This window comes from Globicephala melas, chromosome X, assembly GCF_963455315.2.
Source record: "Globicephala melas chromosome X, mGloMel1.2, whole genome shotgun sequence".
NCBI lineage: Eukaryota > Metazoa > Chordata > Mammalia > Artiodactyla > Delphinidae > Globicephala > Globicephala melas.
In genome coordinates this window covers 14,422,792-14,439,976 of record NC_083335.1, presented here as the reverse complement: position 1 = coordinate 14,439,976, position 17,185 = coordinate 14,422,792, and the positions used below count along the sequence as shown (strand labels likewise).

The 17,185-nt window shown below is 41.0% G+C and overlaps 1 protein-coding gene across 1 annotated transcript in view; it reads left to right on the top strand.

The window, feature by feature from the left end:
• The window catches only part of GPC3 (glypican 3), a 442,250-nt gene that overhangs the window by 268,746 nt on the left and 156,319 nt on the right, over positions 1–17,185 (top strand). Inside the window, exon 4 of the mRNA XM_030849089.3 lies at positions 8,258–8,391. Within this exon, the coding sequence (XP_030704949.1) occupies positions 8,258–8,391 (134 nt within the window). The remainder of the gene's footprint in view (positions 1–8,257; positions 8,392–17,185) is intronic.

Genomic DNA, 17,185 nt, shown 5'->3' with positions numbered 1-17,185 from the left:
AGGTTATAAATTAATTTAATACTCATATGCATATTTTTCTGGAGGATAAATGAGTGGAAACTGCCTGCCATGCCCATCTCATTGTACGAAAACGTATGTAATTATTACAAGCATATAATAAGAATGGTTCGCCCAGCCAAATGTTTGTACATTTCTGTTAATCAGTATTCATTTGAGCTACTTCCATGCAGTTTGTGGAAGCAGTGCAATCAGTTGAGTAGTGTGGCAGATTTAAATCAGTAATAAAAGCCCTGGGGAAATTAACAAGACAAAACATTAACCACAGACTAAGCATTAACATATATTAGCATTTTTATTATACCTGTAGAATTGTTAAATGGCAGGTTGCTACTATTTAAAAGTTTATGTTGTATATCACATAATTTCAATGTATATTTTGTTTTTAAACTTTTAAGATTTAATTAAGTGAAACTGAACAATGATACAATAGAAAATTTAACAGAATGAACTGAAGTTCATTATTTTATTCTAACTGGAAATGTATGGCATTCCCACCCTACGCTACCCCCAACCCCAAGGTACCCTAAAACAAATGCCACAGGTAATATTCCTCCAGAGTGGACCACAGGGTCAGAATTGATATTTAAATTGCATAAACATAGAGGAAGTTTTATTTTTTTATTTTTTTAAGTAAATTAATATTTCTGAAGTAGCATAATTTCAAGTTTTCAAATGCACTTAAAGCTTTACCAGAACTTTTTAAATCATATATATTTTTAAAAATAAGACTTAAGATACAAATATATCTGTTTTATCTATTAAGTATTTTTACAGGAGAATATCATGATAGATTATGTTTAAATCTCGTTTTAAAACTTTATTTTTTTAACATCTTTATTGGAGTATAATTGCCTTACAATGGTGTGTTAGTTTCTACGGTATAGCAAAGTGAATCAGCTATACTTACCATATATCCCCATATCCCCCCCTCTCTTGCCACTCCCTCCCACCCTCCCTATCCCACACCTCTAGGTGGTCACAAAGCACCGAACTGATCTCCCTGTGCTATGCTGCTGCTTCCCACTAGCTATCTATTTTACATTTGGTAGTATATATAAATACTGTATGCTATCACATATGCAGAATTCTCTTAGCTTTTGTTTGTCTGTAAAGGTTTTAATTTCTCCGTTGAGTGTGAATGAGATCCTTCCTGGGTAGAGTAATCTTGGTTATAGGTCTATCCCTTTCATCACTTTAAATATATCCTGCCGCTCCCTTCTGACTTACAGAGTTTCTGCTGAAAGATTAGCTGATAACCTTATGGGGATTCCCTTGTGTGTTATTTGTTGTTTTTCCCTTGCTGCTTTTAATATTTTTTCTTTGTATTTAATTTTTGATAGTTTGATTAACATGTGTCTTGGCGTGTTTCTCCTTGGGTTTATCCTGTATGGGACTCTCTGTGCTTCCTGGACTTGATTAACTATTTGCTTTCCCATATTAGGGGAGTTTTCAACTATAATCTCTTCAGATATTTTCTCAGTCCCTTTCTTTTTCTCTTCTTCTTCTGGGACCCCTATAATTCCAATGTTGGTGCATTTAGTGTTGTCCCAGAGGTCTCTGAGACTGTTGTCAATTTTCATTCTTTTTTCTTTATTCTGCCCTGTGGTAGTTATTTCCACTATTTTATCTTCCAGGTCACTTATCCGTTCTTCTGCCTCAGTTATTCTTGTATTGATTCCTTCTAGAGAATTTTTAAGTTCATTTACTGTGTTGTTCATCATTGTTTGTTTGCTCTTTAGTTCTTCTAGGTCCTTGTTAAATGTTTCTTGTATTTTCTCCATTCTATTTCCAGGATTTTGGATCATCTTTACTCTCATTACTGTGCATTCTTTTTCAGGGAGACTGCCTATTTCCTCTTCATTTGTTTGGTCTGGTGGGTTTTTACCTTGCTCCTTCATCTGCTGCCTGTTTCTCTGTCTTCTCATTTTGCTAAACTTACTGTGTTTGGGGTGTCCTTTTCACACTGTAGGTTCATAGTTCCCGTTGTTTTCGGTGTCTGTCCCCAGTGGCTAAGGTTGGTTCAGTGGGTTGCGTAGGCTTCCTGGAGGAGGGGACTGGTGCCTGTGTTCTGGTGGATGAGGCTGGATCTTGTCTTTCTGGTGGGCAGAACTGAGTCCAGTGGTGTGTTTTGGGGTGTCTGTGAACTTAATATGATGTTAAGCAGCCTCTCTGCTAATGGGTGGGGTTGTGCTCCTGTCTTGCTAGTTATTTGGCATGGGGTGTCCAGCACTGGAGCTTACTGGTCGTTGAGTGGAGCTGGGTCTTAGTGTTGAGACGAACATCTCTTCGAGAGCTCTCGGCGATTGATATTACGTGGGGCCGGGAGGTCTCTGGTGGACCAGTGTCCTGAAGTCGGCTCTCCCACCTCAGATGCTCAGGCTTGACACCCGGCCGGAGCACCAAGACCCTGTCAGCCTCACGGCCAGGTACATGGGGAGTTTCTTGCCTTTTAGGAAGTCTGAGGTCTTCTGCCAGCGTTCAGTAGGTGTTCTGTAGGAGTTGTCCCACATGTAGATGTATTTTTGATGTATTTGTGGGGAGGAAGGTGATCTCCACGTCTTACTCCTCCGCCATCTTGAAGGTCCTTCCTTTCTCTTGTGTGTCATCCAGAGGAAGATGGTATGACAGTAGATGTCATTATGGTGTTCCAGTTACCCTCTGCTGAGCCAAGGGCAGTGAGAAAGAGGAAAATCCATAGCATTCTACCATCATCCAGTTGTGCAACCCTTAATAATCCTGTGTCTCTCTTTTCTTTTAGAGCACACCCACAGTGTCTCCGGCAAAGTCCACTGGGGTCCCCGGGAAAAATAAGATGGAGTCTAGGTGATAAGGTCTACGTTCTTTCATGCCTAGTCTAGTTTCACTTGTCTGTAGAAGCCGGAAGTTTTATTTTTAACTCTTCAGGGCTCTGATGAATCCATTGGCGATCAAAGACTAAATTTATTCCAGTTATTTAGCAACAGTTCTCAGAAAAGCACTCCTTGGTACCACAGTCATCAACTGGATTCTAGCAGAATAGTTATTGAATAATTCAATAAACCTGAAAAGGTCCTCTAGAGGTCCTCAAGTCTTGGTGGCCTCAGGTACAGCTCTTGAGAGGGAACGAGTTGTACTGCTCCCTGAGTACAATTCAGTGCGACACCCATCTTCCCTGTCAAAAGCTGTCAGATTTCTGAGGGCAGACTGGTGTGTCCCTGGGTCTTCTCCTGCCACAGACTTAGGGATGGGAACTTTTCTCTTTCTACTTCTGCTTCCTCCTCTCCTTCCTCCTCTTCTTCCCCGTCCCTCTTCTATTATGGGCCACATAAGTTAGAACACACAGACTCACATACACACACACTTCCCTCTTATCTACTTCTTGAGAAGGAGAATGTAAAGTCGTACATCTGATTTTTAAATTGAGAGCAGAGTAGATCTTTTAGGGCTAGTTAAGAGTAGGAGAGAGTCGGGGCTTCCCTGGTGGCACAGTGGTTGGGAGTCCGCCTGCCGATGCAGGGGACATGGGTTTGTGCCCCGGTCTGTGAGGATCCCACATGCCGCGGATCGGCTGGGCCCGTGAGCCATGGCCGCTGAGCCTGCGCGTCCGGAGCCTGTGCTCCGCAACGGGAGAGGCCACGACAGTGAGAGGCCCGTGTACTGAAAAAAAAAAAAAAAAAAAAGAGTAGGAGAGAGTCAGAGATACTCTTTAATGTAGTTGCACCCCCCCCCCATTTTCTAATCTTTTTGGCTCTTATAGCTAAAAGCTTAAACCCGTTTTATTTTTGTAGGCATAGGATCAACCTGGAATCTCCTTTTGGTGGGAAACTATAGAGAATATACTCAGGCCAGACATCAGACGAGCCCTGGGGTAAATTGTAGAAATTACAGAAGATTTTGTAGCCAATGCAAGAATCTGACTTCAGGAGGCTGGGTCCAGGGATATCCTGCAGGCAGCAGCCTGGGCCTATTGAGAACCACCTTTCCCACAGCCCACAGAAGTTGACATCCAGTGCTTTAGTATGGTTATGAAATCGCTCTTGCCTGGTGGGTCAAAGAGTTTACATCATTCCACAAGCAATACTGCCTGAAACTTAGGTTAAAATTGGGTGCCAGTTTTCTGTTTATCTTTAATAACTAGCCCTTCTTTGAAGTACAGTTTTACAGTCCTCATAATCATTATCTTTCTCCAATTATGGATGGGATGTCCACAGGACTGTAGAACTGGGCCACACCCAATACTGGGAGTCCCAGAGTCTATCCTCTTGACAGAAACCCATGGCATAGGGGGAAAAAGTGAAAAGAAAAACATAGGTTTTAAAGTCAGACAGGTCTGGGTTCGAGTCCCAGCTCTGCCCTTTCCTAGCCATTTGACTTTGTTTCGGTTCCTTAACCTCTGTGAGTCTCTTTCCTTATCTCTGAAATGGGGTCAATAATACCTGCACTGTATGCGTCAGAGGGTTGTTGTAGGACTCACCAGAGAGAATGGAGAATGGATGTAGACGTTTTCTGCGAAGCATTAGCCCGGAGTGAGGTGTTGGTGTTGATAAGAAGCTTACAATGTAGGCTCACTTTCTCTGCTCAGCCATCCTCAGGGAAAGATCAAGTCTGAGTTTTTGTCACCTGAGAGTTCCTAGAACCAACGATGAATGGGGGTCCGAGGACGAATGTAACCAGTGGCGTAGCTTGACATGTCAATTATAGGGCGCGTGCGTGAATTGCATCAAATCCAAATGCTTGGCCCGGTTTCAGAATCTTCGGTAGCATACTCTACTTGCAAAGTAATTCCTCCCTCCCTTTTTCAAAGGAGCCCAGAATAAAATGTGGCACTTCAGATACCATATCTTCCTCTTTTGTTTGAGACCAGAGTGGAGTGAAACTGTGGGAGCAGGTCTAAAGGAAGTCCTTCTGTGAGTGAGAGGTAGAAGTGGGGTTGTAGGCTGCGCTTCCTGATGTCCAGTCTACCGGACTCTTACTTACCTTGCTGGGCCCAGCGGTGTATTTTCCTCATGTGTGTATAAAGCCAGTGCTTCTGGACCCTGCCTAGAGAAGAATGCTGCTAGGGTTACTAGAATGAATTGCTGGCCTGGATATGGTCAGAGGCCCTGCGTTCTTATAACACTTCAAGGTCTTATAACACTTCAGAGCACTGTTGCTTTCCCTGCCACAGGTTCTGGCACATATGTAAAGGCACCATTAGGAATCACAGTTCACGGAAAACAAAAAGGTTTTATATTTCAGGTCTATTGATAGAGACACCTTTCTGTCCAATAAATTCAGTCCAACTAACTAAATTTAAAGATAGAGGTATCCTTGACTAGGTACATTAGTCAGTGAAAGGAAATTGGATTGCATTTTTTATTTAAGAGCCTAAAACTCCTGGGCAGGATACTGATTTCTCAAATGCCACTTGGGAGGCTGGCTTCTTTAGCAAGTACAGCTGTAGAATAAGACCCAGGTCTCCCAGCATAGCCTGATGTTTCCCAAGTATAAAGATGAAAGGAACCCTTTAATGTTAATACCCCACCTCTTTGTAAATTATGTTTTCTCTTTGTGTCCACTTCTCAGAATAAGCTCGTAATATTCACCTACAGCTCACACAGTGTGGAGGTAAAAGATGTGGAGAGAAGGGCCCAAAGGGGGTGTCTACATTTGACAAATACTTTGTATATGAGAAGAATTTGCTTCATGGTAAATTTGTGGAAGAAAATACAGGCTGTCTGATAAGACGTGGCAGATTTCAGATGGGGGTGTTGGCAGAATACCATTGTTTGCCCCTTATCCCACACAGAGCCTTGGGAAGTCGGCTTGATAATGCCACATTGGGTGGCTTGGGAAGAAGGGTCAGCCTGCAGGCTGGCTACATTCTCATTTGTTCTTAACCTTCCTGCTTTTGCCTCAGTTGCAGCCCTTTCCAGTAGATTGGGAGGGGCTCAAAACTTTAACGTCTTGCTGGGTTCCAGTTAGTATTCACTGATACAAGGGGCGGTCTTTCAATGGGGAGGGAGATTTCACAGCTGTGGGTTGCAAGTAGGCAAGTTACTGTGAAAGATGTGTGAAAGATTTTGATTTTGGTGCTGGATTTGGAACAGGTGTCAGTCAAGAGAATGTGTCCTGTGCTCCCGAACGTGCTGATGAAGAATACTTTGATCCTGCTGAAATAGACTCTCACATTGATGTATGTTCACAGAGTCACAAATAGATATTTATGGAAGGAAAAATCAAGGTTTTGTTCCATGAATGCTCACCTGCAGTTTAACAAAGAAACACATATGTGTCTATGGACATAATTTTATGATGTACAGGCTACCCTCAGTTATTTGTAGCTACATTATGTGCTTTGGAAGTGATTGGAAGTTAACTCCTCAGTACAGCCGGGCAGTCCGCTACCTAAAGTACCCTACCAGACTGCTACCAAGTAGGGCAAATTCAGAGATTGCAGATTCTTCATTTAAAGTTAATATTAGCCCAAGTCAAATAGCGTTACATAAACACATCTGAAAAATTCAGTATCATACATTCCAAAACCAAATGGAATATTTTAAAGTGTCTGCAACTTTTGTTTCATTCCCATTAAGATAAACTATTCAGAAGTAGTTGTCTGAATATCATACTATAGCTACTGTCTTTCATAAAAGGTGATGCTACTGCTGTTTCTAGATTTTTTTCTAATTCAAAAATTTATTTATATATGGATAACTTTCCAAAGCTATACAAACCAAGTGCCATTTATGCTTTTATAAAGAGATACATGACTTAGAGAATATTTCAGGGCTATCTTCGGGAATCCAAAAGCTGGGATTACAACTCAGAGCCCATGTCCTGTCAGTGGAATGGTGTGCCAGATTGGACACGAGGATTTTCCTTCAGTTCACTTCAATTAATTTGTCTTTACTAAGGGCCTAAGTGTACAAAATCCAGTGTGAATTCCATGGAGGTACAGAAGTGACAAAGATACAACCCTTGTTTTCACAAGGTATTTCTAGTATTTTTCCTAAAATATACAATCTATATTTTCACCGTGGCTATGTTGGCTATGTTTTTGAGAACTGGGAATTCTTTTTTTTTCCCCCCAAAATGTAGAATGTAAGCAACTGAAAATAAAGCATCATCTTCTCAGAAGGTGATATTGCATTAGCTTTGAAGTCAGACAAATGGGTTCAAAGTCAGACAGTGAATCCACTGCCTATTTGTCTTAGGCAAGTCACTTAACTCCTCTGAGCCTCAATTTCCTCAGCTATAAAATGGGGCTGTTTGAATCTGATTATGAATTGAAAAGCCCTTTGCCTTAGTAAAATAACACACAAAGAAATGCAGCATAGTGTCTGGCACAAGGGGGACATGTGTTAATATTCATACTTATTTATACAGAAGTTCATTCAGGCTTTTGACCAAAAGTGAAAAAAATAGCAAATCTACAAGTAGTTTAACCAAATCAATCATTTAGAATTGAGAAAAGTAAGAGAGCTGATGCCATTGTTATCATTACTATATGAGTATAAAAGAGCTAAGCTTTAATAATTTTTTTTTTTCGGTACGCGGGCCTCTCACTGTTGTGGCCTCTCCCGTTGCGGAGCACAGGCTCCGGACACGCAGGCCCAGCGGCCATGGCTCACAGGCCCAGCCGCTCCGTGACATGTGGGATCTTCCCGGACTGGGGCACGAACCCATGTCCCCTGCATCGGCAGGCGGACTCCCAACCACTGTGCCACCAGGGAAGCCCTAAGCTTTAAATTATAATGCTGTACACCTGAAACTTATATCATTAAAAAAAGAGCTAACAAAATGCTCAGAAGAATCAGGAGCACTTTGTGCGCAGGAGGTCGCTCTTCTATTAACAGACTACTCTACACATCTGTCACACCCCTCACTTCCTTCACCAGACTTTCCTAAACTTGGCAGTTCCCATTTGTGAACTTCATAGGGATAAATATCAAGTGCCATTGAAAGGTATCAGTAACATAAGTCCTGTGTGGAGGGTCCTCTCAAATGTGTACTTCACTATAGAGAAAGAGCATTTTCATCTTAGGAAGTCTCTGAATAGACTGTGCTCAAAGTGCCCCCTACCACAGTCTTCAGCCTTCTTTTCCACAGATGGTTCTTTGCCTTAAAAGCATTATCACCTTTTTTGACTCCAGTAATAGCTTCGTTCTGCTCTTTAAAAAGAAATTGGGGAAGAAATTGAAGTGCGTTTCAGAGTTTGTTTCTACTATCATGTCTGTGAAAGTATCATATAATTATATTGCATTTCTTTTTTCAGATTGGCAAGTTATGTGCCCATTCTCAACAACGTCAGTATAGATCTGCTTATTATCCTGAAGATTTGTTTATTGACAAGAAGGTATTAAAAGTTGCTCATGTAGAACATGAAGAAACCTTATCCAGCCGAAGAAGGTGAGAGATTTTTTTTTTTTTTCTTTTTCTCTACTTCAGCATACAATTAGCAATTGTGTTTTAAGGTCAACAGCCATTGGAGGGAAGCTTCTTAAATACATGTTATTTAGTTCTTCTGAGTAGAGTGTTTGATGAATTGAATCTATCATCTGTTAATGTTAAAGAAAAAAGATATTGTATTATATCCAAGCCATATTTAAATGTAAATTTACCATATGTAAATATCCAGTACAGCAACACAGGGTGGAATAGACTTCTCTATTCAAGATCTTTGTTGACTAAACAAAACCTTTTCTGTTTATGATCTGGTCTCACAATTCCGTGGCTTGGTTTGTGGCTTTCCAAAAACAGTGAGTCAGGGGTGAGTTCACCAAAGAGAAACTGGCAAGACACTCTCATGTGTATACACACACACTTCACACTGTGAATATTGAGTCAAGTTCCCTGTGCTATACAGTAGGTCCTTGTTAGTTATCTATTTAAAATAAAGTAGTACACACTCTTTTATGAATGATAAAATGAAGGATTTGGTTTCTATTCCTTAAGACAGCAGTCAAGGGACCAAATTAAAGTTTGTTACGATACTCTTCATTCCTCCTCCCCTTATCCAGATTCCCTCCTTCCCTCTTCTAGTTTCATGGTTACAAATAAGGGGTGGAAATTGGATTGGGAAGCTCAACACAAATCTGGGAGAATTGATTTCCCCAAAAGGACTGCACAGGTAGCCAACCCGGCCACTGGCTTAAGAATAGCTAGACATGAGTTCTGCGTCACGATGACTTTGAGAGGATTGGGAGAGATTGGCCTAGAGATGGAAAATTAAGAGATGGAATAAGTAATAATCTCATATTTGGGCTAAATTATTCCTTTCATGTCCATTTACCACAGGAGAGTTTGAAACGGTAACTCTTAGGCATATATGGCACAGTTTAGAGTGAGAGAGGGCAGTAAGGGCACTTGGGAGATAGTCCTCCAAAGAAGCATTTCAGGAAGTAACATTTTCTTTTGGTGACTTCCAACCTAATAAATTTCTAGTTTCCCTGTAGCAGCAGTTTTGAAGTGTGATTTGAGAACTCAGGGAGTCCCAGAAAAACCCTTTCAGAGGGTCTGTAAGATCCTCCTTTTACTAACTACATATCTATGTGAAGCTGGCTTTTATTCATACGCTTCAACCAAAATAAAATATGGCAACACATTAAATGCAGAAGCCAATGGGAGAATTTAGCTGACTCCTATTAAGACAGGCAGTATGCAAAAATGCAGAAGCGTTACCGCTTTTCTCACTTTTTTCATAAAAATGTAATTTATGCTAACTTATAAAGACTCATTACTGTTAGTTTAAAATTAATAATAAATTGAAATTTTTTTTTCCTGAGTTTTAATTTCTAAAACAGTAGACATCAATAAATATACGTCATGTAAACAAAAGCTCTTTGGAGTCCTTAGTAATTTTTAAGAACCCTTTGGAAAAGAAAAAAAAGAAAGAAAGAAAGAAAAGGGACTTCCCTGGCAGCCCAGTGATTAAGAATCCACGCTTCCACTGTAGGGGCGTGGGTTCCATCCTACGTGCCGAATGGTACGGCCAGGGGTGGGGGGGACCCTTTGGGTTGTGTTGGTTATCTAGTGCTATATAACAAGTTACTACAAAACATAGTTATTTAAAACAGCAAACATTTATTATCTCACAGTTTCTGTCAGGAATTTGGGAGCGGCTTAGCTGGGTGGTCCTCAGTCTCAAAGAAATTTTGGTCAAGGTGTTACCTGGAGCTGCAGTCCGTTGAGTGTTGACTGAGGCCGGAGGGGCCACTTCCACGGCGGCTCATTTGCACATGGAGCAAGTTAGTGCTGGTTGGCTGTTTGAAGGAGGCCTCAGTTTCTCACCACGCGGACCTTCTGAGTGTCCTCACAACATGGCTGCTGGCTTCCCCAGAATAAGTGAGCCAGGGAAGAGAGCAAGGAGAAAGCTGAGATGTCTTTCACGACCTAGTCTTGGAAGTGACAATACTGTCACTTCTGACATATTCGATTTGCTAGAAGCAAGTCACCAGTTCTAGTCCACATTCAAGGGGAGGGAAATTAAGCTCCACCTCTTGAAAGGAGCAGTATCAGAGTTTGTTGACTTTTTAATTTATTTTTATTTATTTATTTATTTTTATTTATTTATTTATCTTTTGGCCGTGCCACATGGCATGTGGGATCTTAGTTCCCCAAACAAGGATCGAACCTGGGCCCCTTGCAGTAGAAGCACAGAGTCTTAACCAGTGGACTGCCAGGGAAGTCCCTGGACATATTTAAAACCACCACAGGGGTCCTGGCACCAAAATACTCTGAGAACCATTTCCATATACCATAGGGGTCCTTTGGGAAATTATTTGTCTTTCTGGGAAGACAAAATTAGGCCATTTCTCCAGGCCCTCTTTAGCCCCTGTCTGTCCTTTGTCCATTGCTCTCCATTGCTTTCACTCTTTGCCCAAACCACCTGAGGAATTAACCTCACTTATTGACCTTTAACTAGTGGAAACCTCTTGCATATTGCACTGAAGTGAGGAATTTATATAATATTATAGATTAATTATTTATAAATAATATATAAAGTAAAATAGAAATTATAAGTAATACAATGTTTGTTTTATATATTATTATATTTATATTACATTTATAGTATAATATTAATAAAATGTTTTTATATATAGCATTATTATATATATTATATATATATTATATATTGTTCAACTCAGCAGAAATTTGGGAAACACCTATTATGTGCCATAATGTATACTGTGCACTGGAAATCAAAACACAGTCTCTGCCCTCCAAATCAGTCTAATGTGGAAATAGACTTAAACAGCGATCATTTCAAAACAGTTTTGTAAGTGCAAAGAGGCAGCCTACAGGGACGGAGAGAACCTCTGCCCAGGTATAGTGGAGGCTTCACTGAGGATGTGGTATATTAATTTGTAACAGAATCACATGCAAAGCTTTTTCAAAATAAACACAGTATTCCAGTCGCATTTTGAGATCACCCTGTCAACCTAGACACATTGATAAGTAGACAGGACGTTCGTTTATTAAGGTCCTGCTGCCATGGCTTCTATCGTGGGCTCTATGGGACCTATTCCCTTTCGCCTTACCAGGGAGGGCTCTGTGGATGTTGATTCCTCCAGGGAAAGAAAAAATCGGTAAATGAGTTTTTGGCTAAGCACCCAGATTTGACACTTTGTTTAGATTCGTTTTTGAATTTGTTGCTAACCCCCAAGCAGAAGAAAGGATAGTAAGAAAGATTGCAAAAGCCCGTAGACTTAAGTAAGTGATAGTCAGGCAGGGCTCCTTTGGGGGTTGGGAACGTGAGCCCACCCCATGGTGTTTCTCATCTTTTTTGCACACTGACGCAAAACTGAGATGGAGCCCTTCCTTCTGAATTCTCTGGCAGAATAAGAAAATAAAACAACAGGAGAGTGTCTGATTTCATTTAACTCTGTCAAATAGCATTGTAAACCCTCTTAGGGAGAGTGGAGAATAGGGGATTAAGATGATCTCTTGCTAAATGCACTGCCCCCCTGCAATCTGATGTGGCAGAGTGTTAGAACCTCTATACATTTCTCAGTATGTTCTGCACAGGATTTCACAGTCCAAAAGAATATATGTACCTCCAGCATCCCTCACACCCATGCTCCAGCTCCATCCTCCGTGGTTAAGAATATGATAATTAGAAAGGAACCCTATTGTAGCATTCAGTCTGTGGAGGTTGTGAGCAAGCTGAACCTGATTATGAGTTGAAAAGCTCCGTTGCCTTATTAAAATAAAAACACACAAAGAAACGCAGGATTCCTTTGGTAGCATTCAGAAGTCATCCGTTTGTTTTGTCTGCCCCCAACTGGGTAGTTTGCAACACACAACTAATCTTAGAAATAGCTTAGTTCAATTTAAAGGCGATTTGATACTCAACTGGTGGCCTAAGTATGGGACTCAGCATTCCTTTTGGATACAAATATTGAAAATATCTGTCCTCAGATTTAAAACAGTGAGGGTAGGACAAGATGCATAAGTAGTACAATCAGAATAAAAGAAATGACATTTTCACAGGCCTTTCCAACTCTAATATTTTCAGCTCCTCTCAGATGTCAGGCTTTCCCTCCTTTGCCCTATTGAATGTCTCTTTCACCACTTCCCCTATGATAATGTGTACCTTGTCATTTGCATATCGCCCATAAAGTTTGGTATTTTATGACATGAGCAATATCTTTCCCTTTTCCAAACACAAAATCTGTAGTTGAATACAGTCCATTCAGCATCTACACACCGAGCTTCTGGCCCAGATGCTAACCTGTGAGAAAGTCACACAGTCCCTCCACCCTTGTGAAAGTACATCTACGTATTCCAGCCTTCCCTGTCCCGCACTCCCCCTCCTCCCTTTCCTCTCTGACTTGGTCTAAAGGGGCAGTGGATTAGGTGACACTAGTAAATGACCTAGAAAGAAAAGAACAAAAGCTGATCTCAGCTCCCTGGTCCAGAATCAGTGCTTACTCCCACTCCCTCTCAGACTGCTGCCTTCCACCCTCTGAACACAACAAAGTATGTCCCGAGTGAATCGTCGAGTTTCAGCTCTGGTGCAAGTCATTCTGCCCTGAATGGGACTCTACTTCTTTCAGCTTTTGTGAACACCATCTATGCTGGTGTAAGGATTAGGCTCTGAGGACTACGAGAAGCTGCTAACCTAGTTAGGGGGACAGACACACAAATAGTTTTGATGCATTGAGGGGTGAGTGCCAAAACAGAGCTATGTACAGAAGAGTGGCAGCGTCATAGATGGGAAGGTTAGCAGCTCTCTTGCGAAAAGGTAACTCTTGAGCTGGGTCTTGAAGGAAGAGTAGAAATTCAACAGATGGAGGAGGGAAACGAGGGTATTCCAGGCAAAGGGAACAGTATGAGAAAAAGTATGGGCTAGTCTCTGGAATGTAGAAAATTATAGCTTGGAGTCAGACCATGAAAGGTTCTCTGCAGCAGAAATAAGTATGATTCTGCATCATTCTAAGGATAAACAGTTTATGGGCTTTTCTGTGTTTTTAATTTTTTTAAAAAATAATGAGCTCGTATTATTTTATATTAAGAAAAGTAAGATCCTTAATGATAAAGGAGAAAAGTTCAGGATCTGCAGCTGGGGATGAAAGGCTGCTTTTTACTTGCAGTGGTTTCCAATTAGTGCTGCTTTGATGCCTGCCCAAGCAAATCATTGCAAGAAAGCAAAGGGAATCCCCTCGCCACAACCCAAGAAGGGGACGCTTCTCTTGAGGATGGTGGGAGCCCCCCAGGGAAGATCACGTGCGCCTAGCTGTAATATTTCAAAATGGCTCGTGCACGCAAAGGGGGCCCTGTCCTTTAGTTCCACATTTAACACATTGGATAGACTCTTTTTCCTGAGTAGACTGCTGTGAGCAAGCATTGGGTTTGTCCCAAGTGAGAGCTGTAGGGTTCACTATTTATATGTCAAATGGTATGTTTGGCATGTATGATTAGAATAAAGTGGAATTCGAATCAAAGAACATTCCCTTCAATCAAATTGTTTTCCCATCCTGGGCAACTAATTGTCCAAACTTTTATCCTTTTTTTTTTCCAGAGACAATTCAGTTGAGCAGACTGCCTTAGTTCATGGGTGGAGATTCCTTTGTTGTCTGTCATGGGTTACTAGCACAAAGAAAAGAAATCTGGACTGAGTCATACATGGGTAATTAATATGTCACTTAATTTAGTTTCAGGTATCTTTCTTCAAAGAGATAAATAGAAATATATTCAACTCACCTCCTTTTAAAATTATAAGCAGGGGGATAGAAAGCTTTATTTAAGAAAAGGTAAAAATAAAATACACTTAATTCCCATGCCAGAACAAGTTTAGGAAGGAGTGACAAAGAAGAGAAGAAATAAGACAGGCGCAGTAAACCCAGTAGGCAGTAAACTACTCCTGTCACACTCTGCTGCTTGCAGGGCTGTGATGTCAGAAGACATTATTACCTGTTGTCGCCCTCTTTTGAAAAGCTCATTAACTCTCCAACAGTTTAGAAAGTCTTCTACCCTGAAAAATAGGACGTCTGGCTTTCCTTTCAAAAATCAAAGTTTCTTTGGAAACCAAAATTTGTTTTCTCACGGTATTTAGAAGCCTTTGCGTGAAGGAATGGCCTGCACCGTAACACTGTATTTGGGGACTCAGAAGTATTGGCCAGTTTGCTAAATGTGCTGGAGCCCTGCTCCTCGTTGTCACAGAAGTGGCTACTGCCTCATCTCACAGGTCCTGGGAATTACTTGAGAACCAGTATTTATTTCATTATTTTGATGTTCTTTTCTTTTTTTTTCTTTTTTTTTTCTTTTTTTTTTTCGGTATGCGGGCCTCTCACTGCTGTGGCCTCTCCCGTTGTGGAGCACAGGCTCCGGACGCGCAGGCTCAGCGGCCATGGCTCACGGGCCCAGCCGCTCCGTGGCATGTGGGATCTTCCCGGACCGGGGCACAAACCCGTGTCCCCTGCATCGGCAGGCGGACTCTCAACCACTGCGCCACCAGGGAAGCCCTTGATGTTCTTTTCTAATCAAATCTACCTGGGATTCTAATGGTAATAATATACACTGAGAACCAAAAAGAACTCAGTGAACAAGCCTATCAAGAAGAATAGGTTTTAGAGAAATAAACATAAAACTTTACTGGAGAGGAACGTCTAGAAGGAAATATATCCAAATATTAAGTGTGATTATCTGGCTGGTAGCACTATAAATAAGGTTTTGTTCCCCCTTCTACTTTTCTGTAGTTTATAAATTCTCAATAGTGACCATATATTTCTTTTATGATGAGAAAAAAGCAGACTTCATTTTATAAGATGAAGGAAGAAATAGATTTTAACCACTGTTTGCAGCTCTTGCAGTGCTGAAGTTGTGGCCCTTATAAATTTCTTTTCTCACCCTTCACCCGGGCCGTTGTTTCATGTCCATCCAAACCTGGCTCTTTCCCAGCTCTCCTGATCGTCTCTTTCCACTATTCCAAGGAGTATCTCTCTCGTAGACAAAGCCTCTCTTTCTCTGAGACATATTTCACCTCTTCTCTACCCTTTTTTGGAGGTAAATCTCAATAACAGCTCTATTGAGATATAATCCACACACCATACAATTCATCCATTTAAAGTATATAATTCAGCTGTTTTTATTATATTCACAGAGTTGTGCAACCATCACCACAGTCAATTTTAGAACATTTTTATCACCTCAAGAAGAAATCCCACACCTTTTAGCTATCATTCCCCAACCGTCATCCCCCCCCCAGCCCAAAGCAACCACAAATCTACTTTATGCCTCTCTAAATTTGCCTGTTCTGGACATTTCACATAAATGGAATCATATAATATGTGATCCTTCATGATTGGTTTCTTTCACTTAGCATAATGTTTTCAAGGTTCACCCATGTTGCAGCACGCAGGAATACTTTTCTTAAGACAGAATAATAGGGCTTCCCTGGTGGCGCAGTGGTTGAGAGTCCGCCTGCCGATGCAGGGACATGGGTTTGTGCCCCGGTCCACGATGATCCCACATGCCTTGGAGCGGCTAGGCCCGTGGACCATGGCCGCTGAGCCTGCTCGTCCGGAGCCTGTGCTCCGCAACGGGAGAGGCCACGACAGTGAGAGGCCCACGTACCACAAAAAAAAAAAAGAAGAAGAAGAATATTCCATTGTATAGAATATGTGTTGTTTACCTATCTGTCTTGTTCCGCCTTTTGGCTATTGTTAATAGTACTGCTACGAGCATGCGTGTACATGTACTCATTTGAGTACTTGTTTTTAATTATTTTGGCTATATACCTAGTAGTGGAATTGCTGGGTCATGTGGTAACTCTATGCTTAACTTTGTGAAGAACCACCAAACTATTTTCCACAGTGGTTGTGCTGTTTTACATTCCCACCAGCAATGTGTGGGAGTTCCAATTTCTCCCCACCCTTCCCAGCACTTGTTGTCTTTTTTATTATAGTCATCTTGAAGTGGTATCTTACTGTGGTTTTGATTTGCCTCTCCCTGATGATTAACCTACCTTTTTAAACTCGACTTCATCTTGGCGTGGTCTTCCACATTTGATACTCAATTTCGGCTTCTTAGACACAAATCCTTGTGAGGGCCACCACCACTTTCCTACCACGCAAAGACCATCTAAAATGCTTTACCAGATTAGTCCAGTGATTTACCCAGCCCAATAGCTAGCTAATTTTTGAAAAAGAATAACAGGAAAAATATTTAGGGAGAAAACATGGTTGTACTTTTTAATAGCCACCTTAAAATATGAAGTATTATTTATCTTGCACATGTAAAGTTATCTGGAACTTGAAAACAACTTAATTATCTTGCATACATAAATTTATCTGGAATATAATATATATTTCATATATATACTATATTTATATTCTACAGGCTCATAATAATGGAAATAAATTGCCAAATGGCTAACACTGTGGAAGTGTTACTCTGTGCCAGGTACTATGCTAAACACTTTACACGCATTGTCTCATTTAATCATCCCAACAGCTATCATTTGCTTCATTTTACAGATAAAGAAACTAAGCCTCAGAGAAGTTTAGAATCTGTCTAGTAAGATTTTACTGCTAAGTAAGTGAGAGAGTAACTGGCATTTGAAACTCACGGGGGTCAGACTCCAAAATCAGTGCTCTTAGCTACTACTCCCAATGGGTTTTAAGGGGCTGTTCTGAGAATCCAGCCATCACTATATCATATTTCCTAAATGAAACTGTGTTCTAAATTCAAAATAACTAAT